The 13,384-nt window shown below is 46.4% G+C and overlaps 1 protein-coding gene across 2 annotated transcripts; it reads right to left on the minus strand.

Moving 5' to 3' along the window:
* Positions 1-1,208: 1,208 nt before the first annotated feature.
* Positions 1,209-12,335, minus strand: npc1l1 (NPC1-like 1). Of its 2 annotated transcripts, XM_042320735.1 has the most exons (20): positions 11,963-12,335; positions 10,644-10,805; positions 9,255-10,460; positions 8,819-9,042; positions 8,557-8,657; positions 8,035-8,207; positions 7,665-7,793; positions 7,077-7,259; positions 6,733-6,847; positions 6,102-6,367; positions 5,896-5,985; positions 5,519-5,709; positions 4,225-4,352; positions 3,958-4,087; positions 3,762-3,817; positions 3,515-3,665; positions 3,135-3,366; positions 2,780-2,893; positions 2,471-2,633; positions 1,209-2,333 (listed from the first exon to the last, which is right to left on the minus strand). In XM_042320735.1, the coding sequence occupies exons 1-20, from the start codon at positions 12,017-12,019 to the stop codon at positions 2,161-2,163; spliced, it is 4,044 nt and encodes a 1,347-aa protein (XP_042176669.1). In that variant the 5' UTR covers positions 12,020-12,335; the 3' UTR covers positions 1,209-2,160. The 2 variants fall into 2 exon arrangements, with proteins under 2 accessions (XP_042176669.1, XP_042176668.1); XM_042320734.1 differs by having other exon boundaries at positions 3,515-3,817.
* Between the last annotated feature and the right edge of the window lie 1,049 nt (positions 12,336-13,384).

Below are 13,384 nucleotides of genomic sequence, written 5' to 3' on the forward strand. Positions count from 1 at the left end.
CAAACCCCATAATGACAAAGCGAAAACAGGTTTTTAGAAATTTGTGCAAATTGATAAAAAATTCTAAACAGAAATACCTTTTGTGCATAGGTATTCAGAGCCTTTGCTTTGAAACTCGAAATTGAGCTCAGGTGCATCCTGTTTCCATTGATCATCCTTGAGATGTTTCAACAACTTGATTGGAGTCCACCTGTGGTAAATGAAGTTGATTGGACATGATTTGGAAAGGCGCGCACACACACCTGTCAATATAAGGTCCCACAGTTGACAGTGCATGTCAGAGCAAAAACCAAGCAATGAGGTCGAAAGAATTGTCTGTCGAGGCACAGATCCGGGGAAGGGTACCAAAACATGTTTGCAGCATTGAAGGTCCCCAAGAACACAGTGGCCTCCATCATTCTTAAATGGAAGAAGTTTGGAACCACCACGAGTTAAATATGTGTGGTTATTAGGCCTACTGACGGCCGATACTGATAATGGCTAATATTTAACATATTTAAAAATCGGGGGTAGCCTATAATTAAGACATTTGAGAGTTCCCATTCCTGAAAGTTAATAGGCGTACAATTTCAATTCTGCATAATGGCACAGCATTTCATAAACTTTACTGTCAGAAAGTTGATGTGTTAATGCGTCAGTTTAATGCCATATGACTGGTTTCACATTTGTCTTCAGCGATTATAAGGTCAAATATATCTAAAACAAGTTTCATTTATATTTGCAATTCCCTTATCCAAATCGATTACTCCGTCCTGCTCTTATCAATAGCACTTATCAAGTTGTAAATCACAGTGCATGGACAATGGTGTTGTTTTTAATGAGATTTGTTTTCATAGATGCTTGTTTCACTTGGAAACGGTAGGTACGCTGGTTTCCTCTCGCTTAAAGATATTGGAATTATGAGGGAATTAAATCAAGGTCAGAATACGGGATATCTGTAGACACACCTCCGCCTCGCCTTAATTTATTCTACCTCCACCCAAATGAATAGCGGGTGAATGGCATGCTATTCTCATGCGTATGTTCAAGGTCAGAATATGCATGGAGATAAAGGTGCATTAAAAGGGAATTACTTTTGATTTCCATCGGCCTAACTTCGTTTGGAATCGGCCCCATTGTGCTTATGTAATGCATTTATTATGAATTATGAAAATCATTATGCCATTTTATTCCTGGGTTTACCACAGCCTACAAAGTCAAGTCACGCATACTTTACAGACATGTTTAATAGTCATTTCACAATATTTTTTACAAACAATACGGAAAATAATTATTTACTGGAGTGTTTTCTGTTACTGTAATTTAGGGGAAAGCAACTAGATTCAGCTGCTGGCCGAATTTTGTCGGAGTGGATGGTAGGGGAACCGAAACATAATTATAATAATTTGTACACTGCAAATTGACCACGACTAAAAAGAGATTGTATTTGAAAATAACTATACTTTCTTACCTTGATTACATTCAGACATGATCACATCTCTTTTTTATTCGTGGGAATACTTGATGAACAGATTTTGTTCATACATTTACATTTAACTGACACATGAAACAATTCTAATAGTATAAAAAAATAATTTTGTTAGCATATTTGTATGTAATTTCTCACTAGGAACCACTTTGTGCCTGCCTAATTTGCAATGCAGAAATCATCCTGCCAGTTCCTCCTGCCCAGGCAGAAACTGTCACATACAGAATATGGAGATGAGAGACTACATGTCTACATTACACAGTATACTATTATAAGTGATGTCTCTGTTGAACGACCAATAGGTCCCTCAGCTCAGTACGTGGTTATGTATCTCCACTCCACACAGTTCATCTGGTAGTAGATATTACACGGTCGTGTCTATTGCGGCCTTCAGTCCTGCCTTTCCTGAATAATGGGACATTGCCGCTAGTGCCATAGATGAAGATCTGCACATATGGCTCAATATATAGAATCTCTATTAGACCCTGCTTTGCCACATACATTGTCCTTGCTTCGGGCTCTTGCGGTTCCTATGGTTATGGAGGTATATGTAGATAAACTGGAAACAGTTGGTTAGGTGGTGGTGTTCAGAAATGGCCCACTCTCACCACTTTATCCAGCTGTTCCTCAGAGATTGTCTCTGTGTGGGGAGGGGGGGTATTGTCTCTTCTATCGCAACCTTTTTGAGGTTCTCAGTGGTGCGGGGTTCGTACGGGGTGATGGGGGGTGGTGTCTGGGTTGGGGCTGTTCTCCTGGTCTTCATAGCCAATGTTGTCGTAGATGTTCTTGGCATGGCTACTCAGCTCCAGCTCCTGGGCCTTGGCCTGCTGTAGCCGTAGCAACACTGCTTTATTCACTCCAGGACCTGAGAGACACACAGGATTGGGAAAAAGGTATCAGTCCAAAAAAGGTCACAGAGTGAAAAAACCTTCATTCAGTGACTAATCTGTTGGTTGACACGCGCCCACGCACGCACACACGCACGTACGCACACACTCTCACCAAAGTAGCTGAGCAGCACGGGCAGGAATATGAGGCCATGGGCCATGCCCAGCAGAGTGATAACCAGGTTTAAACGGAAGAAGAATATCTGGATGAGCTGGGCTTTGGCAAATGCCAACACAACTATGCCAGGCAGGTTCGTCATGGCGACGCCAGCAAACACCTGTAGAACCGCACAGGGACAAACATACGTAAAGAAAAAAGAAAAAAAGAAAGTCCATTAAGTGTCCACATATATCTTTGTGGTTTTGACAAGGCCATGTATCTAATGGCTGTACAGGGATTGTGTGGTCTGGCACTTGGACTCACCGCACTGCCCATAGTAGCAGTAGCCTCCTTGGCTCTCTCTACATGTGTAGGCTGGATGCTCATGGCAAAGGATCGTGTCATGTGAGATACAAACTCCACAGAGATACCCACCGCCTGCGGACCAGACAGAGAGGGAAGGGGGAGGGTTAGGGTGTAAAAACGCATGTTTGCTTATGTCAAGTGCAGCTTGGGTGGGGACAGTGGCTTATGGTCCATTTCAGGGAGTAAAGATAGGGGACACTATCAACAGCACGTTTCCAAACAGGATTTATGAGGTTTCAAACTGGTGCTGAAGTTGAGACACGTTGCAAGAAGTTGCACCCGCGCCAACACAAGTAGTGCTCTGGTTCCATACCGTGACCAGGTTGATAAGAGCCACAGCGTTGTAGTCGATGCCCCACAGTGTCATGACGCCCACGGTATCCACGGTGATCATGATGATGGTGAGGAGGTTGAGAGCGCCGGAGCGCAGGTCCATGCCCAGCAGCAGACAGCACACCACAAAGGTTGGCAGTAGGCACAAGGAGATGTTAAACAGTCCCTCAGACACAATGGTCAGGTACTGTTCATAGAACACATATGTCACCCTGGAAGGAGAGGAGGAGGACAGTCTGATTAACTGATGCTTGTCCACAGCCTCTCCCAGAGGGGAAAGGAGGAATAGATGTATACGGAAAGATGTGAGAAGTGGAGAAAAAGACGAGGAGAAAGGAGGAAGACGATGAGCTAACATACGTGTAGGGGAAGACCTCAAAGTCCTGGGATGTGCCAGGTATGGATCTCATGCTGAGGGTGATGTTGTGGGCCAGCTCTCTGGCTATTTTTAGAGCTGCAGTGAACTCCTTGGAGGTGGTCAGGGCCGTGTGGTACGCCATGAACCTGGTGGCTAACAACACAGAGACACAGGTCACCTTTGACTTCCGAAGCTTTATTGTCTGTGTATTAGGTTCAAATGTGATAAATAATATCCAGTATTCCTCACCTATAATTTCTCCACTCTCATCTGTGATCACAGCCTTATCATAGGCTCCAAGACCTCTGTTAGGAAGAGAAACAGACCATTACACACATGCATGTGTGGATGCGTGTGTTTGCATGTGTGCGTGTGTGTGTGTGTGTGTGTGTGTGTGTGTGTGTGTGTGTGTGTGTGTGTGTGTGTGTGTGTGTGTGACACTCACCCCTTAGGGCACTGCAGGTCGGGCCTGTTGCCTAGGAAGTCTGGTAGGAAGCGGTTGAATTGCTCCTTGTCGGGCCTCAGTACCCCGTTAAGGGGAATCTTCATACACTTCTGCCCACACAGGAAGGCCGCTATGCACACAACACATTATACATCAGGTTAGATACATGTTTCTTTATGTTTTATTCATGCATAACAAACAGAGAGGATAATGTTCTTTGTTTTTAGTTCCCGTTGTCCGGCTGTCTCTGAGGTACTTGGTACTCACATTCACTCGCGGGACAGAATTTCCCTTTGTTAGGACCGATGGAATAGAGCCGACAGCATTTGGATCCAGGGTTTAGCCAGTCAATGAAGTCGTCCACCCACGAGTTTGCTGGGATGGCCATGTAAGATCTGTTAATCATATCAATGAGTTGGGACTCATTAAAACAAGCACCGTTAAGTATCAGAAAGTACCCATCATTCTGGCATCGTTACGAACTTCCCCCTTATTTTATTCCACTTTCATCCACGTTCACACAAACCCCCAGAGTCAGCCTGAACTTTGGCTTTGGAGTACTACCGTTTACAACACCAGCTGCTGATATGGCAAATCGAAAACAAAGGTGCATTAATGAGGTGGTGATACCAGCAGCCCTGAGACCTTATCTCCATGCTAGAGAGGACAGAAGTGTGGCGCTTTCTGACCACAAAGGCTATTTAACCACTAACCCTAACCTTAACCCTTACCCCTAACATTAACCTTAATCCTAACCCTAGATTAAGAATGAATAGTTTGCTCATCAGATGTGATGATATAGCCTTTCTGTCCATCTAGTCCCTGATCTATTCTTGAATGTGTTTTGCGTAATTGGGTTGATCAGTAAGCGTTGTGATTGGCTGTGTGTGAGGTGGCCTTGCGGATATCAATAAGTTCAAGGTTGAGTGCAGTGGGGAAAAGGGTGAGGGAGGAGTCAGAGAGACAGACTGGAAACAGAACAACAACACCGTTAGAAGGAAGTAGTGTTTGAATATACACTCAGTATACAAAACATTAAGAACACCTTCCTAATCTTGAGTTGCACCCCCCCTTTCCCCTCAGAAAAGCCTCAATTCGTCAGGGCATGGCCTCTACAGCGTGTCGAAAGCGTTACATAGGGATGCTGGCCCATGTTGACTCCAAAGCTTCCCACAGTTGTGTCAAGTTGGCTGGATGTCCTTTGAAAAGGGTTCTTCAGCTGTCCCCATAGGGCAACCCTTTTTGGTTCCAGTTAGAACACTTTTTGGTTCCAGTTAGAATTCTTTTGGGTTCCATGTAGAACCCTCTAGGGAAAGGGTTCTAAATTGAACCCAATAGGGTTCTACCTGGAACCAAAAGGGTTCAATCTGGAATGAAAAAAGGTTCTTCAAAGGGTTTTCCTGTGGGGACAGCTGAAGAAGAAACCTTTAATGTTTTAGATAGCACTCCCCTTTTTTTGTGTGTGGTGAATCATTCTTGGTACACTCGGGAAACGTTTGAGCATAAAAATACAGCAGCATTGCAGTTCTCCGTTTAAATTTAAAATCTAATGACTACTCACAGGTCAGGGTATTCAGTGGCGTACTGGATCTTCTGAGTGAGAGAGAAGGGGTCACAGCCCACACTGGAGCAGGTTGCATTCATACCCGCTATGCTGGTGAAGTTAAAGCCCTTTGTCGTGACAAAATAGGTTGGGACGCCCACCTCAAAGTACGCATACAGGTACTTGAAATACTCCAACATGTAGGAACCCTGAGACAGAGGATGAGAGGAGAAGGTGTCACGTGGCCAGTACATGGATGAAAATGTACTGTTATTTAGGCTGTTTCCTGTCGTTCATACTGTATGTTGTTATATGTTATTCATGAATGAATGAAAGAATGAATGAATAAAGGGTAATGGGAGGTGCATTCAAGCAGTAGTCCAGGTGTCACTCACCTGGGGCATAGCCAGCTCCTGATCCAGACCCACTGTCACATAGAACATCAGGTAGATGGAGGAGATGAACATAAAGATGAACACAACAATCTGGCAGAGGGAGAGAGGAGGAGGACTTCAACCACAACCGCAACCAAAACCAGCCAACTGAGCTAACTAGAGGGAGCACCAATGTATAAAAGGTCAGAAGACAATCGTTTATTTACCACTATGACCCTGGTGACGGGGTGGAGGAGGACGGGGGCATAGTATTTCCTCATGGCGGGCAGAAGGAAACCCTCGTTGGGTTTGGTGGGGGCCGTGGTCTTGACGGTGACGCAGCAGGCCAGCTCGCAGCGGTTCCCGTCCTGCCGTCTGGCGTCCAGGGATAGCAGCGCCACGAAGGCCGTCATCTGCAGCACGAAGTCCATGAGCACAGCCAGGGCAGCGTACAGAGCAAAGGACTTGACAGCAGGCATGGTGCTCAGAGCGCCTGGGGGACAGAGGTGAGGTACAGGAGTGGTTAGTCATTAACATAGAGTATGTAAACCCCCTTCACAGGCGCCATGTGTATGGAATTGATTAAACGGATGGAATGTCGGCTACATCCTGGTATGTATAGACCACTACTGTCATTGCCATTGACGGCGACTTTTGAAAGAACGCGTTGTTGCTAACCTTGTACCCAGGCTCATTGCTACCACGTAGGTTTGACAGAGAGAGTCGGCTGGTGGACGAGTCTACATAGTTGCACACCTGATGAATTACTACAGGGTTAGGGTCTCTCTGACAAGAAATACCCGTGTCTTTTCTGTGTGCTCTGTTCCTATGTTCTAGAGTGCGCCAGCGGGAGCTCACCCAGGAAGAAGCAGACAGACTCGGAGAGAGAGCACAGGAGCATGCTGGGAGCTACATTTCCAAGGACACGTCCGATCCGCTCCTCCCTCTTCTCGCCTGGCCTCCGTGCGTCCCTCTGGGGGAGAGAGTTTTACTATTACCGGAGAGAGAAAATACTGTCACCTGACGAAGAACATTATGAGTGAACCAACTGAACAACCGGTCGTTGTGGAATACCAAAACAGTCAAGTGACTTACAGCCACACGCACACGCACCCGCACACGCACACACTCAAAGCAGCTGAGCAGTAGGAGTATGAGACCGTGGGCCATGCCCAGCAGAGTGATAAGCAAAACACACACACCTGGTACTCCAGGACGAAGATAAAGATGTTGTCAGCTCCTACAGCCAGCACTAGGAAGGGGACAACCTGGAGGATGATCAGAGAGGAGGGGATACCGATCCAGGCGTAGAAACCCATGGAGGCCAGGACAGAGCAGCCCACCACCAGGATACCACCCAGACCAACCAGGAACTTTGAGTCCACCTGTAGGGACACCACAGAGGTCAGGGGCAGCTCCTGTTGACCACAGTTTCCTGTATAGCATAGGAAAACCTTTAAAATCCACCCTAGTCATATACAGTACAGTGCTTCATCTATTTTACAAACTAGCGTTACAGTTTTTGACATTACGGAGAATTCCATTTGTGTTCCAATTAGCCCTCCAAAAGGCTAAGCAGGCATAAAAATCAGCAATTTTAGAGAATATGACTGCCTGCATCTGGACATGCTGTATCTATACAGTCGTTTCCTCCTTTCTTTCCTTGTGTAACTACTAAGGTTATTGATTTGACTTTCTGCTTCGGGCCAAGTGTTTTCTGTGTGTGTCCGGCTAAAATGGCAGCAGTTGAAATGCAAATTGGCACATTGTATTTCCCCGAGTGGCCTCACCAGTATTCGACTGAAGGAGGTGTACTCCCCCAGAGCCACAGCGATGTACACAAAGATAACAGCATAGCTGATCATGAAGATGGGGATGTCCTCCACTGTCGTCCTGTTAATCTCATCCTCCAGTGACCTCTACAGAGAGGGAAGTAGAGGGGTTCGGAGAAGGGGTGAGAGATGGGAGAGAGTAGTGGCAGAGAAGGATATATAAAGAAAAGGAGAGAGGGGAGAGAACAGAGAGAGGTAATTATAGACTAATAAAGCAATGTATTTCAATATTATGACCATGTAATGCCTTCCAAGGTAAATAGCAGGTAATCAAAAAGTAGACTGTCTGTATGGGCGATATCCCTGGTCTGTGTGCTTACGTACGTACCTCAGCCATGTACGCAAAGGTGAACGGGTTGCCTGGACTCTTCTGGTACTCTTGGACTATGTCCAGGAACCTTTGCTCCCACTCCAGGGCCACCTTGAACTTAACGTTGTCTCGAGGGTAGTTATTGAGGGAGAATGTCAGGATGAGAGCTTCTGCTGTAGTGTAGCCTTCATCTGAGAGGGGGGAGATTACGAAAGCCGGGTTAATACACAGGATTCATCTGATATATAATAACAAATGCAATTTAGCAGATGGTTTTATCCAAAGCGACTCACATTTCACATACGGTTGGTCCCGGGAATCGAACCCACTATACTGGCGTTGCAAGCGCCAAAGCTGTGCTATGCTCGACCCGACTGAGCTACGGAGAACCACTAGTCATCTAGTCTATGAAGTGTCGTCAAGCTACTAGGTTAGTGTCGGCATCTGTTCTGCGGGATTGGTAGCAGAGCCAAAGAAGAATGCAATCTAGGGACTAATTAAAGTATTATTACAAAAAAATAAAACGACATGAAGACTTACTCTCGTATCCTCCCACTGCGAGGAAGGGGAAGACTGGTGCTCCATAATCAGCCATGCAGCTCAACTGCAGGTCAGTGATGTCTTTGAACGACAGGGGAGAGCTGCAGGGAATGGGGCATACAAGATCATGTTTCATTTAGCTGCCTTACTGTCAATGATATAAACATATTTGAACAACGATAAATGAATATTTAAAAACGGCCCTAGAATCTGATTGTGTTTTCACTGACAGAAAGGGAGGCGCGTCACAAATCAGACTTACTTGACGCAGTAGATGAAGTGGTCTCTCCAGTCCACCTCCTTGGTCACTCCCAGCTCCGTCATGTTGACTTTAGCGTTGAGGTTGGCCACACTGTTCTGGAAGTACTGGGGCAGGCTGTTGACAGCACAGTCAGTCAGGGAGGGGTTGGAGGGGTTGAGGGGCGCGAAGCACACATCCTTCAGACTTGCCATACGGTTCAGATCATTTGACCAGAACTCAATGTTCTGCAGATAAGAGTTGAAACAATAAAGGAGTTTAGTATTGCATTATACTTTAGTGATTTCTGATGATCACAATCATTAAGAATAAATACAATATGTCAATAATCACATGTTCTCTATCATAGAACTGGTAGAACTACTACTGACACAATGTTCATGATATTTCAGTAATACCAATTGTAGTGCCATTAGTGTTGGTGTCTGTTCTACTCTACCTGAATCTTTTTCTGCAGCTTTAGAAGTTCCAGGATCAGGTCTTTGGCAATGATTCCACTGAAGTTCTGCTTCCCGAACAGCAACGAGTCGTAGAAGTGACCAGGTCGGCCCGGCGCTGTTAGGATCATCTGGTTGGTTCTAAAGAATGGGTCAAAGTGCTTGTCATGGAAGTCCTTCTCGATACGGGCACGGCTGTTTGGGGCTGACCACAGCTGGACCGGGTCGGTGGTCAGTTCAATGTGCATGAGTCCTGTGGCGAAGGCAGCTGTGACCACAGCCGACGCTAGCAGCACCTTGAGGGGGTGTGAGGCGACGAGGGTGCCCCATGCCCGGAACCCAGAACCCAGGAACTCCTGAGTAGCCAAGCTGTTCTTATCTGTACACGTCACCTCCCACGGTTCAATCAGCCTCTCACTCACGTTGTTCCCATTCTTATCCATCCCTTTCCCCTTTCCTTTCCCTTTCTCAGAGTCCTTGCCCTCTTCCTTCCTCAGGAGGTAGGTGGAGAGCACAAAGAGCAGGAAGGCTAGAATGAGAACGCAGAGGAAGATCACACATAGCACCAGGTAGCCGTCCACCCCCCCGATGGTGAAGGGTTCTGCGGGGGGTGGGGGAGAGGGTACGACCGGGCACGAGGCCTGGCAGTCCTGGCAGGAGCAAACCTCTGCCCCTGTTGGGGTCATCTCGTTACACCCCAGCGCCCTCCCAGCGTAAGGCACTATCCCATCGGGTATCCCCTCGGTGACCCCTTCTGGGATCAGCCTGAAGTCGATGTCCAGTGGGGCCAGGCCATTACTGGAGTCTCCCTGGAAGTCATACCAGCGCTGAGCCGTACACAGTGCTGAGCCATAGCGTCCACACATGGTAGCGATGGCATACCCCCCCGTGGCGGGAATCCTCACGTTCTTGCAGGACTCAAAGGATTTGTCGGCAAACGAGGTGGACAAGTAGGCCTGGTAACCCACCACAGCCTCTTTGACAATCCCCAAGGTGGTGATGTTGATGGTGCGTGTCACGTTAATGGTTGTGGTCTGGTCAGGGCTGCAGGTGTTGATGCAGTGGAGGTGGGCAAAGTTGTCAGCACAGGAGGGGCAGCGCATGAGCACTGCCTTGGACAGCATCAGGCTCATTTCCAGGGACTTGAGCTGCTTTATAGAGCAGCAGGCAGTGGTGCTGCCCTCTCCACGGTCCAGCATGGGGCACACCTAGAATCATAACAACAGTTAGGTCATTTACCTGAAACTTGACATTGCTCTGTCGCTTTAAAACACTGCCAATGTCAGCTCTCTCTCTCTCTCTCTCTCTCTCTCTCGCTCTCTCTCGCTCGCGCACTCTCCAGAGCAAACAGACAGAACCACCCAGAGAGTTACTGGGCCAGAACCACTGACCTTTTTGAGTTGCTGGTAGTGCTTCCCCTCGAGGGCTCGAGCACGGCTGTAGTTGAGGCAGGGGATTATGGGGGGGAGGAGGGATCCCGCCACCGTTGGGTTTTTACCACACTCCTCGTAGAAGGCACAGTATCCTGGCTCATGACGGGCCTCTAAGACAACCTGGGGGAGACATACACAGTAGGATCTCAATTTGATCACTATTTGTTGCTGAGAATTGTCCTGCACAGCAGGAAATGCAAACTTGTAGTGTATTTGAGTTTTAAAATTTTTGTCATTACCACTTTGACTTGATTTGCCCTAACGAAAAGTGTATCAACCCCTACAAAAATGTCCATTAATTATAATCCACATAATAATTCACATTTCCTGTTGCTGGAGGATTATTTCCTGCTGGAGCAAACTGGCTCAAATGAAGATCCTAGTGAAATGACAGAGTTAGTATGACTGAGGGGAGATAGTGGTGGTGTAGCCATAATACACTTTCACCTTTTCATCCTTCTGGTTGGGATACTCTTCTAATTTCCACTATCTATTTTTCAACTGATTTCTGGCCTACAAATATTCTTCTGTATTCACCTTGTTTTTTTTTACCTTGCTCTTTGCTGTTTGTGCGTAATGACAATAAGGGGGTGGAGAGAGTAAGTTACTGTATGTTTCAAGGCTTAATCACCAGCACAGATAGTATTCGTATGTACAGGAATAGAGAGACAATTTTCAACAGAATGAAACAATATGTCAGATCAGCTCACTATTTCTGAGTACCTGACTGTTTCTGCATTCAACATGGCTAAATCACTGGATTATATGTTTGCCTTGTTTAAGGTGGCAATAAATTGGTAGTGAAAGAATATCTTCACTCCCTCAATTAGTCCATTCGTCTGCATCAATACAGTCAGGTTCCCGGCATCTCTGTTTTATAAAAATAGAGGAAACGTTATTGGACTATGACCACTAAGTAAACATGACGGTCGCCGCTTAGTGAATAAGTATAAAAACTACAGTCCCTCTATTTTACAATGAATTGTATAATATTACATACACCTAAACTTTGCATTAACATAAACACATCCCAGTAGATATTACAGTTACACTTTCCTTTAAGTCTATTATTATATTCAAAGAAATATAGTCTCATTCGAGTACTGGATTCTGAGTTATTGTGATTCTGTTAGTGTTGAATGGCAACGTAGACACTTGCAAGTTGTTTAACTAGCACACCCTGTAACACCAGGGGTGGAAATGGAAACGCCATCAACACAAAACGTTCCGTCTCTACCTCTGGGTAACAGCCATCGGGGAGAAACAGAAGGACTTACCAGACAGGCCAGGAGTGTGAGCAGGGCAGTGGCACGGCTCATAGTGGGTCTACCCATGCTGCTATTCCACAGCACCTCACAGCTTAGAAAGAGCCTGGAACTCCAGGTATATTAGGATGGAGTGTCGGTTTAGTTGCCGTTGTACTATGGCAGGTCTCCCCTTTCAAAAGAGAGTTTTAATCTCAATACGATCACTTGAATAAATAACAAAAATTTGATGTTTTTTTTCCAGTGAAGGGATGATATAGTGAGAGAGGCCTCTGTGTGTTAGTCCTCTCTCTCGTTCTCTGTCTGTCTGCCTGCCTGTCTGTCTGTAAGTCCCAGGGGTGACAGCCAGGGGCAGGAAAAGGCGAAGCCATCAGCCACCCCACCCCATGACTAGTATCAGTGGTGTGATGTCACCTGTTTTATCTGGCCTGATGCAGCAAATGCCAATCAGAACGAGCAAAGAGACATTCATCTGATTGATAATTAACCGGGGCAATGAGGATGGTAGAATGTTACCAGGAGACAGAGAAACTGGGAAAACAAAATAACAAACATACCGCCACCGCCCTCTACGGCCCACAAAACCCCTGCGCTTATCCCCCTTACCCCTATTCCAGCTTTACCCCATTAACTCAAGGTTTGCCTCACTTGTATTTGTGTCAATGAACAGGGAGGAAACGAGAAGGAGACAGCGAGGGAGAAACAGAGAAAGAGAAAGAGGGTGGCGGAAAGGAGTTTACAATAGAGAAAGAGTGAAAAGTTAGGAGAGAGAGAGAGAGAGAGAGTGGTAGTGAGAGTGGGAGAGAGAGAGAGTTGCTGTAATTCATAGGCTGATGTCCATCTCCTGAGCACGTGTGTTTGTTTAACTGAATGTAAATACTTGTGGGTCGATGGGAGCTTCTATTCCAGAGCACTTTATGGCCTACAGTTGGACAGGTGGTATCAGAGATTAGTTTAACGTTGTGTTTGGGTCCCTCTGATATCTTGAAATGTTCTGGATTAACTGACCTTTATGTCTTTTTTTTTCTGTAAAAAAAATATATATTTTACCCCATTTTTCTCCCCAATTTCTTGGTATCCAATTGTTAGTAATTACTATCTTGTCTCATCGCTACAACTCTCGTACGGGCTCGGAAGACACCGAAAGCCATGCGTCCTCCGAAACACAACCCAACCAAGCCGCACTGCTTCTTAACACATCGCTCATCCAACCCGGAAGCCAGCCACACCAATGTGTCGGAGGAAACACTGTTCACCTGGCGACGTTGGTTAGTGTGCACTGCGCCCGGCCCGGCACAGGAATCGCTGGTGCGCGATGAGACAAGGATATCCCTACCGGTCAAACCCTCCCTAACCCGAAGGACACTAGGCCAATTGTGCATCGCCCCACGGACCTCCCGGTCGCGGCCGGCTGCGACAGAGCCTGGGCATGAA

Source organism: Oncorhynchus tshawytscha, linkage group LG04, assembly GCF_018296145.1.
Source record: "Oncorhynchus tshawytscha isolate Ot180627B linkage group LG04, Otsh_v2.0, whole genome shotgun sequence".
Taxonomy (NCBI): domain Eukaryota; kingdom Metazoa; phylum Chordata; class Actinopteri; order Salmoniformes; family Salmonidae; genus Oncorhynchus; species Oncorhynchus tshawytscha.

Excerpts from the sequence above, each read along its gene's own strand:
- npc1l1 (XM_042320734.1), bottom strand. The coding sequence starts at position 12,019 with ATGGGTAGACCCACTATGAGCCGTGCCACTGCCCTGCTCACACTCCTG. Across the intron at positions 10,461-10,643 it reads ACTACCAGCAACTCAAAAAG|GTGTGCCCCATGCTGGACCG; the intron begins GTCAGTGGTTCT and ends TTATGATTCTAG. Across the intron at positions 5,986-6,101 it reads CCGTCACCAGGGTCATAGTG|ATTGTTGTGTTCATCTTTAT; the intron begins GTAAATAAACGA and ends TCCCTCTGCCAG.